Raw genomic sequence first — 20,099 nt, forward strand, 5'->3', positions numbered from 1 at the left:
GGTTTACTAGTAGTCTGAGATATTGCTGATGTTGGATTGCGATTGGCACATGGTAGTAAGCGTCTGTAAGATCGATTACTGCCATATAACAGTTTGGGTTGAGCACTTTTATCGCCGTCCTTAGAGTCTCCATCTTGAATTTCTCTATATGAATGTAACGATTTAAGGCCCTCAAGTTGAATATCACCCTCAACGAGCCGTCTGGTTTTGGCGTTAGGAACAGGGTGCTGTAGAACCCTTTCCCTATTTCCTGATGAGGAACCTTTACTAATACCTCTTTTTGTATGAGGAGACGAACTTCTCTTTCCAGCGTGGCCTGATTTTTTCCCGCCACTTGGGTCATTGTCACACGATTTGGTGGAAGGTTGGAGAATTTGAGTTTCAGACCTTCCGATAATAGGTTGGTTATCCACTGAGAAGCCGGCAGTGCCGCCCAGTGGTGGACGAACCACCGGAGTCTTCCCCCCACCGGAATCCTGGCGTCATTGGTGTTTGGGATCAGACTTAGGGGGAGGCTTGTTGAAAAGGAATCCTTTTTGTTTTCGATCTCTCCAAGGTCTGCCTCGGCCAGGCCTGTCATCTGAACGGCCGCGGGTCCCCCTGTATCCAGATCCCCGAAAGGACGAACGGGAAGCCTCCCATCGGCGCCTAGGAAAGGAAGGAGGTGGAAATCGCTTCTTTTTGTCAGACGCTTTTTCAAGAATCTCGTCCAGAGCTTTACCGAAAAGATATTGCCCTTCACAGGGTACTCCGCAGAGTTTGACTTTTGACTGGAAGTCAGCCGCCCAATTCTTCAGCCATAATGCTCTACGCCCAGAGTTGGATAAAGCAGAAGCACGTGCGGCCCCCCTGACAGAATCAATTGATGCATCTGCCAGGAATTTTGCGGCCCCTTGCAGGGAGGGCAATGCCTCTAGTAGTTTTTCTCGTGGGCACTTATTTTTGATTTGGTCACCTAACTCCTCCAGCCACTTGACCATAGCACGTGCCGTGCAAGTGGCCGCAACCCTGGTTTTAAATGACCATGTTGATGCCTCCCAAGCTGATTTTAGAAAGGCATCTGCCTTCTTGTCAAGGGGGTCTTTTAGGGCTCCCATATCCTCAAAAGGCAATGCTACCCCTTTAGAGGTGCTGGCTATGGCGGCATCTAATTTAGGAGCCTTTCCCCATTTTTCACATACCGCTTCATCAAAGGGGTACTTGCGTTGGAGATGTTCTTTTTGGGCTTTTTCCATTCTTTCTTAATTAGATTAAGTATATTATCATGGAAGGGAAAGACTTTCCGCTTCTTTTCCTCCAAGTTGCTGAACATACTATACTGAACTGACCGCGGCTCCTTTGGGGTTTCCACCCCCATAGTTGCTCTGACTAGTTTGAGCAGTTTTCCAATATCCTCTGACTGGAAATACGGGTGCCCATACTCCTCATCCGAGGAGTCTAAGTCTGAGGCATCAGAGGGGGTTAACACTCCCGGCTCATCCCCTGAATCTATGTCCGACCCCTGTTCACTTGCTGGGGGAGGGGGATTTTCTTTAGCCGCCTGATGTTTCAGCTGCTCTTTAACTGTGGATTTAACCTCTTCCCGTATTATTGTCCTAATGTTCTGTAATAAGGAAGGTGATTCTTTTGCGACTGTTTTATCTATACAGGCCCGGCAGATTCTTTTGGTATATAGTTTAGGGAGTGTCACCTTACATAGTGGACAAGCCCTATTCTTTTGTTTGGAGGTGGCTTTCCTTCCCTAAAAAGACACAGTATATAGTGTATCAGTGTGTGTGATCTTGCCTTACAAAGGCACTCACCCCTCCAGGACCCCGGGTACCGCGGTAGTTTGCGCCTCCTCAGACATTCTGGGTGCAGGCATCTCCGGATCCATCGCTGGTTCGGTCATTCTAGCAGGCAAACTGCGTGCTGTAGAGGACCAGCGGCTAATCGGTTGCTCCCTGTATATATAAGGCTCCTTCGGCATGTGACGTTACTTCCGGCGCGACCGGAAGTCGTCATCCTTCACTTTGGCGGCCGGCGTCAGCGAAGGACACGCCCCCTGCCCCGGACCTGCCTCCTGCCCAGAGCGGTCGCCGGGGAGTCCGGCGAGGGGAAAAAGGCGCGGTACAGCAGCTCCTTCACCCGGGCAGCACCGCACGCAGTGCCACCGAGCATGGCTGGTCCCCCCAGCGGACCTCGGCCTCCGGACTGGAATCATCAGAGGGTATCCCTCCGGAGGTATGAGCTCTGCCACAGGCGTCCACCTGCAGGAACAGGCAACCAAACTGAGGAGAGAGTGGCCACCCCATTCTTTTATCTCTGCTGCAGGTTTACTGTTCCTGGGGGCGGATGCCATCTCTCATGTGCGGTGCTGTCATGGTGAAGGGAAAATTCCAGGACGGTCCATGAAAATTGGACACTTTTTTTTACCTGTCTGTTAAAAAATTGAAGGCATCCATGATTTTTTTCAAGCTGAAGACACTTGTCCAGATTATTTAACTGTAATTATCATCTTAATACTGTATACAATGACTGCAGCTGATGTCATTGTATACCGTATTACGGTTAAGTTGGCAATCCTCCCTCCCGACCTCTTTGGCGACCATCTTTCTAATGTGTATGGGAGCTTTAAGATAGCTGTTGGCCAAACCCCTACATACAGGCATGGTTGGTTTGGCTGATTGTATATGTGCCCACTGTAGAGACAGGGCAGGAAATCTCCGGTGTTAGCTTACCTTCTCCCTATGTCCCCCACCCACATCATCTATCAACAGGTTCCCATACAAAGAAAATTGCGCCAGGTTCAGAAAACTTTTACAAAAAATGTTTAATAAACCTTCTCCACAATATACAACAGTCTAGAATATGCCGCCACCTTCACTAATAATTTGTTTGTTTTTTATATTAGGAGCAATAACATAAAATGAGTTCCATCCACTGCAGATCATCTCATTAAAGGGAACCTGTCACCTCGTTTTTTCAGTATGAGATAAAAATACTGTTAAATAGGGCCTGAGCTGTGCATTACAATAGTGTATTTTGTGGACCCCGATTCCCCACCTATGCTGCCGAAATACGTTACCAAAGTAGTCGTTTTCGCCTGTCAATCAGGCTGGTCTGGTCAAAAGGGCGTGGTGTCTTCCCCCAGATCTTGCTTAGTTTTCCGTTGGTGGCGTAGTGGTGTGCGCATGCCCAAGGTCCCAAATCCACGTCACAGGGATGCCGCGCATGCGCAGATGGAGATCGTGGGGGCCATTTTCCTGAAGCAGAGTTCGCATCTCTGCTTCAGAAAAATCTCCATCTGCGCACGCGCGGCATCCCGCGGCCATTTTCCTGAAGCCGCGGCCAGCAGAGCGCCGCTTCTGCGCACGCGCGGCCAAAGGAAGATGGCCGCGCCCACCGATCACCAATGAAATACAGCACATCGCGATCTTTTCACTCCCTGTGACGTGGATTTGGGACCTTGGGCATGCGCACACCACTACGCCACCAACGGAAAACTAAGCAAGATCTGGGGGAAGACACCACGCCCTTTTGACCAGACCAGCCTGATTGACAGGCGAAAACGACTACTTTGGTAACGTATTTCGGCAGCATAGGTGGGGAATCGGGGTCCACAAAATACACTATTGTAATGCACAGCTCAGGCCCTATTTAACAGTATTTTTATCTCATACGGAAAAAACGAGGTGACAGGTGCCCTTTAATGAACTGTGTCCCAGGTAGGGCGGCTCCAATGTCTACAGCATTATAGGCACTAGAATAATGACATGGCCTCCTTCAAAATCAGGCCAGCACTTATAGCGCATGGCAGAGATTGGGATGAGGCCAGGCTAGAAATGATCAGTACACAGCGAGGAGGAGACACATCACTCTATAAACAATTCCTAGACTGCTGACTGCATGAAAAAGGGCACAATGCACCAACAATATGTTTCCCACAGCACAGCATTAATATCCAGAAATGACCTTGTGCTAAATTGGTCGTCTGCACTGCTCAACAATTTTGGGGAGGAGGGGGAGGACGAGTAGGCAGACATCAGGGAAAGAGGTTCACAGGGTCCCATTGTATTAATATATAATTACTGCATGGAGCAATATTTACCTTACAGATAACAATACCATCTATCTATCTATCTATCTATCTATCTATCTATCTACCTCATATATATCCTATCTATTACTCATCTATCTATCTATCTATCTATCTAATATCTATATATCTAATATCTATGTGTCTATCTACTGTATCTAATATCTATCTATTTCATATATATCTATCTATAGTATCTATATATCTATCTAGAAAAAATGAGGAAGCAGAAGTGTGCTGCTTCCTCATTTTTTCTATTATAAGGACTGGTATGTACCTATGAAGCTCTGCACCCAACTACTATTATTTTTTTAGGTGATGTTATCTGATTTTGATGATGAATTTTATCTATCTATTACCTATCTATCTCTCTATCTATCTACAGTATCTATCTATAGTATCTATCTATCTGCAGTATCTATCTAACTATCTGTCTATCTATCTGTTTATCAATTCAATTCAAAAACTTTATTAGCAGAACTAAATACTGTATATGTTAGCATTGCCACAGCAAGTTGTAAAATAATGGGGGGGGGAGGGGAGAGATCGAGATAGGGACACATCCAGGATGGGGTATAGGGGTCCATGACATATCAAGCTCCTCTTAGTCTGTGGCATTGCGCTGCTGTGGCATTGCGCTGCTATGGCCGCTTCACTTTCCTCTTCCCCCAGTAGTATAGGCAGTTTCTCTTCCTCCTTCATGAAAGTGAGGTCTGGGAGGAGAGCAGTCTTCTAAAGTGAGTGTCCCTCACTGTGGAGTAATTGGGGCACCTCGCAAGAAGTGGGCCTCATCCTCCATAGCCTGCTAGGGGCAGTGCTGGCAGAGTCTGCTCTCTCGGGGCTTGTAGTTCTGTCGGTGCCACCCAGATTCAATGAGTAGGCTGTGGGCGCTAAGTCTATACCGACTCAGGATCTGTCGCACTTCAAGGTTTGCTAGTTTCTCTAGATACGGGGCCAGTTTGTATTCCCTCTGTAGGTTCTGGTATATCATCAGTTTCTGTGATTTGTTCATGTCATTCCTCCAGATGTTGAGATTATTCCTCTCTGCCTTTGTGTACCATCTTCTGGATTTCGCATTTTGTCAGGCCAATGCAGGTTGGTAGCTTGGTCAGGCTGGTTTTGGATGATTTGTATTGGGGGGGTTGTTCTCCTAGGGCTTCTTGATCTAGCAAGGCTTCGTGATGGTAGGAACTGGGACTACTACTTTGTAGATGAGCCTTGAATGATAGCACCTTCTTATGGATCGCAAGGTGTAGTGGAAATCTGCCCAGCTCTGCTCAGCAGGCATTGTTTGATGTGCTCTGATGGACTTGGAGAAGGTGTTTGCAGAACTGTAGGTGGAATATTTTTCTTGGCCCAGCTTCCCACTTTGACCAATTTGGGTATGAGACTGGACCTCAGACTTCGCTGCCGTGCAGAAGGATTGGGGCAATGATGGTAGCAAACATTTTTTAAGATGGTACTGATGACTTCTGATGGCATAGAAGGCTTTGCAGGCCTTGTCTATCAGCAACTGTATGGCTTGCTTAATGCTCCCTGATTGGCTGAGTTCTACGCCCAAATAGATGTTCTAGTTGGTTTCTGTAAGCAGACAGTTGTCTATTAAGAAGAGGGGGGGGGGCAGCTGGTTTCTGCTTTCTTTTCTGGAACTCCATGTCATTATTTTTTATTTCAGGTTGATTGGCAGTTCCCATGTGGTGCTGAAGGTCTCTAAGATTTTCAGATTATCTTGGAGGCCTATTTGGTGATAACAGCGCAAGGTCATCAGCATACAGCAGAAATTTCACCTCTGCCCATGAGGTCACACAGTCTACAAGGGATGAGGGAGGATACATCTATCTAACTATTATTATTATCATTTATTATTATAGTGCCATTTATTCCATGGCACATTACATGTAAAAAGAGGTGTACATAATATAATATTTTTTGGACTTTTTTCTGCAAAAAATTTTGGGGAAAATGGGTGTGCATCTTATAGTTGGAATATACTTACAAATACTGGTCCTGGTCCGACGCTGCAGGGCGATGATCACACTCCCTTTCCAGGCTGGTGCGGCAGGTACGGTGGTGGTGCTCTGTGGTGCGGGGGGCTCTGCCGGCATTTTGTGAAAGCCTGGAGGTCCACTCACATCCATTGCTGAGATGCCGTGGCCTCTGGGAAAATGGCCGCCGGGGGCGGCGTATGCTCAGATTGAAATCTTGGCAATGAGATCTCGTTACGAGATCTTATTGCCAAGATCTCAATCTGAGCATGCGCCGCCCCAGCAGCTATTTTCTCAGAGGCCACCACATCACAGCAATGGATGTCCGGGGGCCTCCGGGCTTTCACAAAATGCCGGCGGAGCCCCCCGCACCACAGAGCACCACCACCGTACCTGCCGCACCAGCCTGGGATGGGAGTCATATCGCAGGACCACCAAACACCCCTTGTGACCACGCTTCACCTGTGCTGCCGATCCCCACTGGTAAGCTGAATCCGGACTGTAAGACGGACCCTCATTTGACACATTAATTTTTTTCCCTATTTTCCGTCTGAAAATTTCGGGTGCGTCTTATGGTCCGGTGCGTCTTATAATTCAAAAAAATACTGTATAATAATCACCACCGAAAGTTACAGACTGGTATCAGAGGAAAGAGGACCCTGCCCGCGAGGTCACACAGTCTATAAGGGATGGGTGACTATCTATCTATCTATCTATCTATCTATCTATCTATCTATCTATCTATCTATCTATCTATCCCATAGCTATATATCTATCTATTATCTATCCATCTATCTATGTATCCCATATCTATCTATCTAACCATCCATCTATATATCTAGTGCATTCTCAGAAACTGAAGCTCATTTCTCCTCATTTAATCCCAACTACAGTGAGAAGGAATGGTGGATCAGGACCCCCATTCTGGGGATTGGTTGGGATCCCAGCAATCAAACATTTTCCAACTATACTGTATGCAGGTGATAAAGGTCTTTATTGCAAAAATTAATTCATTGCTCAGTTCATTGATATCTATTTGAAAAAGCTATAGAACTAATTTTGTTTAGTTCCATACCTCAATTTGGTAGTCAATAGCAGAAGTAATAGTTTACAGTTGCATATGTTTGGGACATACAAAGCAATCCCCAGACATAGTGTGAACTTGCCTGGGGATTGGTTGTGGTGGTCATATTATGCTTACCCCGCATAGCTATAGGCATGAAGTAGATTTTGTTGTACATTGGCCGCAACGCTATAGGGAAATCGTTTACTTACTTTGTTCTGATGGGTTTGGTCTTGGCTTCAGAGCAAAATATAGCCATCTGAATGCCGTCAAACATGATGGTCAAGAAATTTTCGTTGTGGCATATACCCTATAAGGTTTTTGCACTAGTATGTGATTGTTGGCCTATCCTTGGGATAGGTCATCACTATCAGATTTGCTAAGATCTGCCATCCCCATCTATCAGCTATTATATGCTCTGGCAACATCTGGATATAGACAGTTTGCTGTAGTGGATCTCTGCAGCTCCGTACACTGTTTATTGGTTACATCGCAGAGTCTTTATTAATCAATTTTCAAAACATGGCGGCCACCTGCATACATCATTCCCAAGTATACAACTGGGTGCGCTGGCTTGGCAATGTTTCATTTTTTGCAGTTGAAAAATAGAACCGAGACTATATAATTTTAACAGAAAATACAGATAAGCAGTCATTATAAGAGGAGATATAGAGCTTGTGACATGAGGGGTGGCATATAAAATAGTGCTAGTATAAGGGGTTACAGGGACTATGCTGCACCCCTAACCCCTTAAGCACCTCCTCCTTTTTAATATAATAATTTATTCTGCGGTGTATATATGTATGTGTTACATGTCTTTTGTTGCACCATGTATATTTTAGGAACAGTGCAGTTAGTGCTAGAGCAAATAGATAGGGGTACAGAATCCTTAGTCCAGTCACCCTGTTAATAGTTAATGTAGGAGGGGCCACTTTGGTAAGAGGAAGGGATCTTCCTGGTTTCTGTCAGAAGGGCCTGGGTGCCCATAAAGCGCAGAAGGGCTTATATGCCCAGAAGCCGGTAAATACCCCGCAACATTGGTGCTTAAGCTTAATGCCCAGCCATCCAGCACCCTCATTACCAGCTTGGATAGAAACATGCCAGCATCAGCAGCTTCTGGACGAAGGCTATATCTAACAGTGGACACGGCAGGAAAGACGGGCAGGTCGTTCGCCATGTGGCAGATGATTGCGTGGGCTGACGCCCTTGGAGCTGGGTTGAAACAGCTGTTGATGGAACCCTCACATGAGGCAAGGAGTCTGGACAGGGAGAATACTGAAATGCCGTATGAGACGGTAGGACCCGAGCTCGAGCCGTGTGAGTAGGAAAGAAAGAGAGGGAAAGCTGAAGTGACGTATACTGTAAAACCTGATGTATCTGTTGTAATGGAACTGGATGAGCTGCGAATAAAGTAAACTGTTGTGTTTGAAGTTATACCTGGACTGTGCCTCAGTTATTCCCAAAGGGACTGGAGCAGTTTGTCTGGAGCCGAACCGAAGATCGGCCTGTGTAGAGAATGGAACAGCAGGTGAGCTGCTAAAGGGACATGATGTTTATGTAGAGGGAGGCCAGAGCCTGCAAAGCCTAAGTAAGACCGGGTTGACATTAGCGTATGTGTGCCCAGCGTATACCTGCATACCGATCTTCATGCGTCTACATATATTTAACATTGTGTACGCAGGGACATGCGTTTGTATCAGTTCGCATGCGGATGCGTGCGTTGTTTCGCGGTGTCCGGCGAACGCAACATGTTGCATTTTTTGAGGCATCAAATATGTGCAGGCATACGCATGTGGATGAGTGGTAAAAGCAACGCATTACTGTCTATGTGAGCGCACTGGTACGCAATTGGAAATATCGAATGCATGCGCATAAACAGCGCAAATGCAGGCAAAAACGCATAAATACTCAGCAGGTTTTTTTGGCGTCATGCGTATGCTGATGCGAATAAAAAACGCAGCGTAAGCATGGGTATAAATGCGTTTTGGCATGCGTTTGCACATGCAGATGATACACTGCAGACAGATACCAAATGTGTACTTAGCCTAACTCAGCCACGACTACAGCCCTGACCTTTACACTAGTATCATATGTGGGGTTACAACTGGGTGCAGTACATACCTGAAAAAGTGGTTATCTATAGTTGTCACAGTGTTTTTTTGTAACTTTAAGGGAATATTTCAATTGATTTTTGACACTTCATTTGAGGGCAACATAATGTAGAGAAACACCTTGATTCCAGCAATATGTCACTTATTGGGCTGCTTGCTTTAGGTTGAATATAATCACTTTGGTATTAGCAGGAGATTATGACTGGAGGACTAGTAAACCTGCTGCCATGTAGTTCTCCATATTTATGAGCTCTGTATAACCCCACCCCACCACTGATGGGCAGATTTCTTCTCATGCATAGTGTACATAGAAAGCTGTCAATCAGTGGTTTGGTAGGGGTTATACAGGGCTCAGCATTCAGAGCACTGCTAGATATGCAGCAGAGGAAAAATATGATTATACAAAAATGACAGAAGGAGCAGTAAGTGATACATTGCTGGGATCAGGGTCTCTGCCCTTATACCATGCTGCTCTCAGATTGGGTGGCAAAAACCTGGTGACAGATTCCCTTTATCTGCCAAGGCAACGTGCCCATTTCAGCTGCATAAATCCCTGCAGGACAGCTGTAATTTTCGATGGCAGAAATAGTGTGGTCACATTCTAAAAGGATGTGGCCTGTGGTAGGACATGTACTTGACTTCAGGTTTGGATCGGTGCACTGAGCAGATTTTGCTCTGATAAATAATGGATTTTTCATTTATCAAAAAGTGTCCTGTCTAAAGGGAGCAAAGAATAACTACTATGACTGTATTGATCAGCGCAACAAGGGGGCTGTTTCCTTTGTACAATGATGCCATCATGCAACAACTAAATCACCATGACAAAAATTCACATTGTGGTGTGAGAACTAGCATCGGACCCTCACATACGTTTATATCTTTGCTTCTGAATTAGAGATGATGGAATAGATTTACAATACTCTGGTCAGTTATCTGTGGCTGCTGGTCGGGGGACCTGCGTACTGCCTCCTCTCTGAAAGAATACGCGGCTCCTCTTTTGATTAGCCAGATTAGAGCGACATCATGCCCTCTGGACCGCTTCCTCCCTGACAGCATCTGCAGCTCATCCTTTGATTAGCAAGACTGGCGGAGCATCGTTTATGCGTCACGTCACAACGGCGACTTTGTGCCAGGTTATCTTGTCAAGGTAGGTAAAGGTTCATGGCGTATGATGTCATGCTAGGCTGGCTAATCAAAAGAGGAGCTGTGGATGCCATCACGTAGGAAGGAGACGCCTCACAGGACCAGAGTCTAGTGGGCACAGAATACAGGAGGAGCTGATCAGATTAATGTATAGTTTTGTAAAAGAAGGTTTCAGTAAAATGTCTATGCCATTCATTGAAATCCCTGGTGTTTGTATGTATGTGAGTCCAGTGTTCCCTCTCGGACTGTGCTTGCAGAGATAGCTGTCAGTCACTATTAGAACCGCCCACTGGACTCATATACTTACAAACAGCAGAATAAATTATAAGTTATACTGAACCCGTTCCTACAAACCTACATATCATTCTGCTCAGGTTCTTCTCTATGCCATGATGTCCACAGATCAGACTGCAGGTACCATGCGACCGGTTCCCTTTAAGTTGTGGCTCTCATGGTTTATCTCATTTTGAGGGCAAGAGCAGCGTCTCATGGAGAGACTCCCACTGCCCATGTTAGCTGGAGGCAGGGAAGAGACCGAGTAACATTGAGCTATATTTGTGCTCTTTACCTTTCCCAATGTGAAGGGTCAGAGTTGGGTCACACAGTTCCCAATAATGACTGCGATTGACGCTAGGATTGTGGAAATCAGTGCATGCCTTGTCATAGGATTGCAGTAATACAGCTCTTCTAGCGTTCTCCTTTTACTATGTCCAGTAACCAATACATGACTATGAGTCATGGAAACCAGCCCGAATTTCCTCTCAGCAGATAAGGACAAAGCAGCCCCCATCATCATCATCCCTCCTTATCATTGCCTATACTCATATCTGTAACCACAAGTTTCATTATATCAACATCATCATACCGTGACATGATGTCATGTGCTGAGTGGCGGAAACCATGTTGTGGGATCAATCAATATTCAGCAGGAAGTCTCAGAGACATGAGCTACACCAATTCTATGGACTACGTACGTTGGGTCCTATGGAGCTGTGATGTCCGATCTCATGGAGAATATCCAGCATGGGTTGACAGTGGTGCATTATAGATGAAGACGACCTTGGTCACATATAGCTCAATAACAGTAATAGGCTACATATGGATTGATTCTTACACACAGTCCAAATATGAAAAGAGTGTTTGGCCACATCTATTAACAATGTTTCCACATTCAGAACCTTTTAATTATACTGCTTATGTATGTATGGATGTGAGTGGGATTAGTTTGTTACTGTTGGTAAGTTGACCATTCCTATTTAGACAGCATAAAATCTAATAGGACTACACATTAATATTGGGCAAGCCTGCTAAACCAGGATGACTATCTAATGAGTATAGGACTGATGAGACTGATAGCACAGCATCAGTGTTTCGCGGTGACATGAATAATGTGAGCAGAATTCATAGCCAATGAACTCCGTTCACCTCACTGACGTCACCGCTGGCGATGTGAGAACTTTTTATCATGCGCAACTTAGTGTATCTGCGGGATGCTGGGCTGAATGCTTGCATCATGGGAACGTTCAGCATGGCATCTAGATGTAGCAGAGCTAGACTAGTCACTGGACAAATGATTATCTGCTCGTTGGACAGGTGAGTATCACTTTGCTTTTTCTTTTTAATATTTTAAAATAAATAGGTAAAAGAGGGGGGAGTGTTTATTTCAAATAATGGACTTTATTCAGGCTGTGTTTTTTATACAATTTGACTATGAGGTTAGTAATGGGGGTGTTTTATAGATGCCTCTCCATTACTAACCATCGTGCTTGATGTCAGCTACCAATACGAAGCTGACATGAACCCCAAAACTATCACCCCACTTGCCAATGCACCAAGGCAAGTGGGAAGGTCAGAGACTAAGCGACAGAATTTGCGCATCTTATGGATGCGCCATTCTAGGGCAGCTGAAAGCTGATTTTTTTGGTATGGAAAGGGGCCAATATCTATGGCCCCTTCCTAGCCTATTAATATCACCCCACAGCTGTCTGCCTAGCTTTTGATGATTATTAATGACAGGAGGGCCACCTGATTTTCATGTATCCAGAAAAGACTAAGTATATAGCTGTGAGCTGATATTAATAGCCTGTGAAGCTCCATATTTATTACTCCCTTCCCAGATTCTAAGCCCCAATGGGGACAGTGATGATGACTGAACACGAACATGAAGCTCCTTAAAAAGTATTGAGGTGGAAGGGACATGTTCCATCAATCCCACAATACAATATGCCCATTGTTGTCCCTTTATTGAACCATCAAGAAAGGCTCAGCAGACTCAGTATTTCGGTTGCTATAAAAATAGAAGAGTTTCCACTTGATAATTGCAATATGTTGTTCCTATACCAATATGTCACAACTTCTAGAGGTTTAATTATCCCATCAAAGTAACATAGATACAAAATGAATTGTAAGAGTTTCAATCAGTTTCTAATAATCTCACAGTAAATCAATTTTGGATTCAATCTTTCTTTTTTGAAAATGATGTTCTTATTTAGCTACTGGCGATAAATGTTCCTTTCCCCTATTATAATTGCACAATTCTTTACATAGAACTTGTGGACATGTTGAGCAAATTATGGTTCATACAATAACACTGTTGGCCTCGTTTTACGGTTTTTTTTCCATAGTGAACCATTACCATAGCTGATGAATTTTATGAATACTGTGAAATACTAATACCTTACACATAGAAGGGTGGGTTAGCCTTACCTAGCACGTCAGTTGCTTTTGAATAGTTCCATAGAATGATAGTGTGTGCATCCAACAATTACGACAATCCACATACCTACGGCAAGTGTGTATGTCTTCAAAAATCATTATGTACATATATATATATATATATATATATATATATATATATGTATATATATATATATATATATATATATATATATATATATATCTTAATAAACTACTTTTATTTGGGGGAATCATATTGTTAAGAAATAACAATATCAATAATATAAATAAATAATAATAATCAATAAGTCCTATATTGATGTCAAAGTAAACACTGACATACTTAAATAAAAGTAGAAAACATGTCTGAGGTTAGTAAATTACAGGGGAAAGTTTTCTCCTCCATGTAAATGATGCTGTGACACTTACTGTTTCTTTGCTGCCTGTTGCTCCATGGCCCATGCAGCCGGTTCTCACAGCTGTCTGCCCTGACTGCCTATCCCCTGTTTTGGTTCCCCAGCCCCCTGTGAGTAATATAGAAGAACAGGAAGTTCTGAGCACACAGCTGTATTAACAGCAGAGACAACCTCCCCCCTAAGCGAAATCTCATAGTGTTCAACTTCCGCAGAGCCAGCGCCTGATATAGTGCTCAGATAAATGATTGTGTTAGAGTCATGATGAATTGCAACTACTAGAAATTCTAGATTTTCCATTTTGTTTTCTATTCCTTTGGCAATAAAATATTTTTTTTTGCCTTTTCTACAAGTTGTTGCAGTTTTAAAATATTTAGACGTATCAAGACAACATTTAAAGGGGTTTTCATCTAATTTCATATATTTTAGGTTATGGGTGATCTGTTTGGGATCCTCATGTCTTGGCCAGAGTGGAGAGTGAATTAAAGGGCATCTCTTGCTCCGGAGGACCGGCCCTGTCCTTTATTGATTTAGATGGACATTGTGTAATGTGTCATCTCACCTGTAAGAGCGCTGCAGGGAAATTGAACACTTGCTGCTCAGTTTTCCCACAGAAAATAAATGATTTGGGGGGATAGTTTGTCAGTGTAGCGCCCCAACTGCCGCAGGGCCGAGGGGTACCCGGTACCGGGCCTCTGAGTCTCTGCTCTGGGGTTGTCACGGTGGCTAGACCCGGTCCGTGACCCTGCTGAGGGGCGTACAGTAATAGATGTGGATGGTGCTGATGTTATGGTGCGGTGTAGTGCCGGACGCGGTCAATAACGAGGACACCAGGTTGCAGTCTCTTTACCTCTTTACTGAAGGCTTCTGAGTCCTCAATCCGGAATACGGTTAACCAGGCTGCGCAAGTCCGGCCGGTCCGATGGCACCTCCAGAGTTCCCTTTGCAGGTGGAAATCTGTGCCTGCCTTCCTGCGCTTGTGTGTTGTGGTCCTCCCATGCTGTGCTTACGGGATAGTCCTCACAACTGTTGTGTCTGTTTCTCGTGTTCCCTCACAACTCGATTCTGATGTTCTCCCTCTACGTCCCCCTGATCTTACGGTTAGGACGCACCTGTATGACGGGGAGGCTCGGAGCTTTTCCGGGACTCCAGCGTCACCCCACTCCTGTTGTTACCCCCCTGTGTCTTCCTGGGTCTGGGTGAGACAGCCCGCCTGTAACTGACTGTCCTGCCGTAGGTTTGAAGTTTGGCTTGGAGCTCTATACTTCCTCGGCGTTCCGGCCACCGGTTATGCGCCTCAGTAGGATGTTGCCTCGTCTTACAGCACGACTCCTACTGGTATTCTCCTTGTTGCATTGATCTCGTTTCTCACTCAGCACAATATACCTCGCTTCTTGTCCTTTCTTAGGGTACCGCCGCTATATCGTGCAGGCGCGGTCCCGTAACGTTCTCTCTGGTTGCTAGGCCTCTGTCAGGATCCCACCCCTGACAGGGACCCCTCTGAATCTTCCCCTGCAACACCCTCTGCCACAAGGTGTTGCCTGGTTCCAACCCAGTCAGCTTTCTCCCTCACTTCCTATCTAACCCCCAGTTTTACCAGACTGTGAGGAGTGGCCTAATGAATAGTGCCCTTAGCTCCCCCTGGAGGCCAGACTGTGAAATGTATTGGTGTCTGTGATACCTGGTCAGGTGAACTCCTTCAGTGCCATCAGACGTACCATAGCCCCCCTTAGCGGCGGAGCCACAGTACTGCAACGACCAGGACTCTGGGGCGCTGCATCAGCATCTTGCTAGTAAAGGTTTTTGCCACCTAATCTCAGAACAGAATAATGTGATTTATGTTTTATAAGCAGGAATTATCACTAGAGGACTAGTAACCCTGCTGCCATGTAGTTCTCTATATTTATGAGCTCTGTATAACCACACCTCCATCACGGATTGAAGCTTTCTGCCTATGCACAGTAAACACAGAAAGCTACTAATCAGAGGTGTGGGCGGAGTTATACAAAGCTCAGCATTTAGAGAACTGCTAGATCTGCAGAAGATAAGACAGGGATTTTATAAAAAAATAAAAATGCAGCCAGTAAGTGACACATTGCTGGAATCAGGGTTACGGTGCTCTCAGATGGGTAGCACAAACCTGCTCATTCTCTTTAAGGGATCCTTCTTACAAATAGTATTTTTTCAAAGCAGAGAATGCCAATAAAGAAATTTGCAAGATAGACTTGACTACAAATGTGAACAGAGCTGTGGTTGTAGCTCCAGTTACTATGGCATTGATATTATACCTTGCTATTCACCTACCTTTCCAGTTTGGAATAAAAAAAAAAAAGTAAAACAATGTGGAAACATAAGAGATTATATTTTTCTGGTTTGCAATGATGATGACATTTTATATACAGTACCATCATATTGCAATAGAAACAATTACAGATACATATGAAGATTACATGATACAGTACATGAGTCTTGCAGGTAAAATAAATGGTCATTTACAGTCTTAAGACCAGTTAATCAGTGAACGAACGTTTATGGAAACGCTCATTCCCGACTTTCGATCCAATCAGACCAAGCTAAATTCTCATATAGCAGGTGCGATGATTTATTAACAATTTTAAAAATCATTGCCATAGGCAGCACTTGGTCAACAGTAAACAGGTGATGTGCTGAAGATAATATGATGTCCTATGTGCACAGAATGATCAAATTAAAGGGTTGCTTCACTACATCACTATTAATGACCTATTTGCTGGATAAGTCAACAATATGAGATCAGTGGTAGCCTGAGAACAGTTGATCGGTGGTGGTGCCGGGTGTTGGACCCACACCAATCTGATATTGATAATTTATCCTCAGGATAGATCATCAATATGCAAGTAGTGAGACTACTCTTTAAATGGGGTTTTCCAAGAATGTAATAAAATGGCCCTAGTCACGTAATTTAAACAGCAGCCCATTATAGTAACATAACAATACGGAATGTAGTTTGAAGAAAAACAGTTCCCAAGAACTGTGTCTCAACTGACAGAGAATCTGTATTGTATGCACAAGTCTCCTTGATCCAAAGAGAAGTGTGTCACATCAGAAGAAATAAACCTTCTCAATGGCTGACTGAGCACAAAGGATTTTTTCCTCTAGATTCAGTCCCCTGTGCTCAGGTAGTTGAGGAGAAAATGTGTTTCTTCTCCTGTCATCCACATCTCTGTTGCATATGATACAGCTCCTCTGTCAGTTGAGATACAGGTCTCGGGAGATGTGCAATATTCAGATTGCTGCTGGTCTTGACACATAGCTAGGATGGACTGGAGACTGAGTTGTGCAATGGAGGAAATTTTATTACATTTTTAGAGAAAACCTTTAATGATTATCCTGTGTGCGTAGAAAATTTGTCCACACTCAGAGAACTTAATAACTCACACAGCACATATAATATAGAGCTGCAGGGAACCTGACAGGCGATTCAAACCGCATAGTTTAAGAATCAAAAATACATGGCTGTTATCATATACCATGGTTTGGGCAGCATGTATCACCTGTCAGATTCCCTTTAATGTAGTTGCTTTCTTCCTAAATACAAATGACATCTCAAACTGATAGGCTTGGTTAACTCAAGTAACTTGATGTATTTATTACTTCGCTTCCTATGGAACTGCTCATGGAAATTAAAAGGAATCTGTCATCACATTTGACCTATCTAAACTATTAATATGGGCATACAGGTTATAGTCTGCTGAGGAGAGTGATACCTGTATGCCTCATATCTCCTGTGTGCGCATAACTGTTCTTTTCTTTCCTCCGCAGTCATAGAGTGATAAAAGATGATTTATCCACAAGAAGGCATCTGATATAAAGCATACAGGTATCACTCTCCTCAGCCATCTATAACCTGTATGCCCATATTAATAGTTTAGATAGTTCAACTGTGGTGACAGGGACTGATTTTAAGACATTTCATGCCCATTTCTGTGGATTCTGTTGGTAATAACTGAACCATGGGGAATATATATTGAATACCGAACATTTTGTTTAGCTTTTGTTATTCAGATATATTACCTGTTTTGCTACCGTCTGTAAAAGTTGCAGGGTCATTCATTAGACTAAGTGCCTCTTACAACACTGGCACAGGAGCCTATTCTCCTCTACTGTCTGAAGAGCAGCAGCACCAGCAAATCTGCGGATATTATTTTATAATGCAGAAACCATACAGAATATATTACACCACAATATACATATTTTCCTTTTTCCCTTGTAATTGACAGTTATTTGATCTTATAGACTGATCAGCCATAAGATTAAAACATCAGTGATAGGTGAAGTGAATAACTGGGACAACTGCACTTGTCGAGGGGGAGTACAGTATACAGTATATTTGGCAGAAACAAGTGAAGTCAATTCTTCAAGTTGATGTCTTAGAAGCAGGAAAAATGAGAAAGTATAAGGATACGAGTGAGTTCAAAACAGAATAAAATATATGACTTAGGCTTTGTGCACACGTTCAGGAATCTTTGCGTTTTTTCGGCGGTTTTTTTTGCTATAAAAACGCAATAAAGCCGCTAAAAAAAGCTTACATTAAGCATCCTATTATTAGAATGCATTCCGCATTTTTTGTGCACATGCCGCGTTTTTTTCCGCGGCGGAATCACATTCCGGAGAAAAACGCAGCATGTTCATTCTTTGTGCGCAATCGCGGGGATTCCGCAAACATAGGAATGCATTGATCCGATTACTTTCCGCATGTGGCTATGCCCACCATGCGGGAAGTAAGCGGATCATATGCGGATGGCACCCAGGGTGGAGGAGAGAAGACTCTACTCCAGGCCCTGGGAACAATATGCCTGTAAAAAAAGAATTAAAATAAAAAATTGTGATATTCTCACCTTCCGGCGGCCCCGGCAGCCATCCCGCTCCTCGCGATGCTCCCGTTCCCAGTAATGCCTCGCAGCAATAACCTGTGATGATGTAGCAGTCTCGCGTGATGCTACGTCATCTGGGGTCATTGCCGAAAGGCATTACTGGGAACGGGAGCATCGCGAGGGGCGGGATGGCTGCTGGGGCCGCCGGAAGGTGAGAATATCACAATTTTTTATTTTTTTATTATTTTTAACATGATATCTTTTTACTATTGATGCTGCATAGGCAGCATCAATAGTAAAAAGTTGGTCACACTTGTCAAACACTATGTTTGACAAGCGTGACAAACCTGTCAATCAGTTATTGAATTGGGGAAGCTCCGGAAAAAAACGTGAAAAATCCGCAAAAAAAATGCATGCGGATTTCCTGCAGAAAAAGTCCTGTTTTGTTCAGGAAATTTCTTCAAAGAATCCTGACATGTGCACTTAGCCTTAAAGGGGTTGTCCGGCCTTAGGCTACAAGTCTACAGTTACTCTACGTTACTGCCGACTAGTGAATCCTCAGATCAAGTCCACTGCGCGCTGTAAGGATTCTCCAGTGAAAGACCCTCTAACCCTCCTTGGACTCGGTTGTTGGACGCTCCACCTATCAGATATTGATTTACTTTCTGATAAACCCCCCACCTGTGAGATTTTGATATCCTATACTGAGGATAGGTCATAATTATCGCAGGCTTGGAGAACCCCTTTAATACATCAGCAGAATCTGCACAAACCTCTCTGGGAGTTTGTTACAATGCATTAGTCTAGACTCCAGGCTGATTAGCTCAGAGCATGGTCTAGCCTGGATGCAATTGGATCCGCTGTCGTCTGAGAGCAGGACGCTTTACAACCTGTAATGTATTCACTAATAGCAAACTAGTATATTAAAAAGGGCGAGAGGCTGAAATACAAAGAGTTTTAGAAACTTGTCTTTAACCCCCTTCGTGAGGGAGGCCTTTTTCGTTTTTGCGTTTCTGTTTTTCACTTCCCTTCTTCCCAGAGCCATAACTTTTTTATTTTTCTGTCAATATTGGCATGTGAGGGCTTGTTTTTTGCGGGACAAATTGAACTTTTGTCCACTTAGAAGATTAGGCACCAAATATATGGATGATGACTGTGCTTCTTTCACTTCCAGTGATGCCTCACACTTTTAGTATCAAAGACCCCTTATCGGGAGTGCTTACACATAGAGTAATGGTATATTGCATAAACAAGAAGAAAAAAAATGGGCCACGCACCCGGTCTTTCTTGTTTAAATTCCTTTAATTCATCTTCGATGATATCAGCATCTCAATAAAGTGCATGGTGCGGTGTGTAGGAGACAGGGGAGTGAGCAGGTTTCGCGCTGTTACTGCACTTCTGGGGGTCCATATATTTGTATATTGATTGGGCGATTCTGAACGTGGCAATACCAAATATGAGTATATTTGATTTTTTTTATTGAATTATTTTGAATGGGGCAAAAGGGGGGTGATTTGAACTTTTACATTTTTTTTTAAATATTTTTAAAAACCTTTTTTTACATTTCTATAAAAAGAGTCTATAAAGAGAAAATACACTGGCACTGAAGAATAATATAGCTTTCTTTCATTATTCACATAGGGGGATCCTTTCAGCTGGAAGGGAGTATCGTCACACTAAAAGGACCTGGGTGGTGCTATGCATGCACTTGCAATAATCCCAGAAGGTAAACATCAAAGAATAAAAGTTGCAGCACTCACCCGTCAGTCTTCAATTC

The 20,099-nt window shown here is 43.8% G+C and overlaps 1 protein-coding gene across 2 annotated transcripts in view; it reads right to left on the reverse strand.

The window, feature by feature from the left end:
* LIMK1 (LIM domain kinase 1) overlaps positions 1 to 20,099 on the reverse strand; it is a 121,280-nt gene that overhangs the window by 73,832 nt on the left and 27,349 nt on the right. The window contains exon 1 of one of the 2 annotated variants that reach the window (XM_077294535.1): positions 13,486 to 13,577. The exons of the other annotated variant lie outside the window; for it this stretch is intronic. Within the exon in view, the coding sequence (XP_077150650.1) occupies positions 13,486 to 13,511 (26 nt within the window). The 5' untranslated portion in view covers positions 13,512 to 13,577. Of the gene's footprint in view, positions 1 to 13,485; positions 13,578 to 20,099 lie in introns of those variants that run through there. 2 annotated transcript variants of the gene reach the window in all.

Source organism: Ranitomeya variabilis, chromosome 3 (genome assembly GCF_051348905.1).
Source record: "Ranitomeya variabilis isolate aRanVar5 chromosome 3, aRanVar5.hap1, whole genome shotgun sequence".
Taxonomy (NCBI): domain Eukaryota; kingdom Metazoa; phylum Chordata; class Amphibia; order Anura; family Dendrobatidae; genus Ranitomeya; species Ranitomeya variabilis.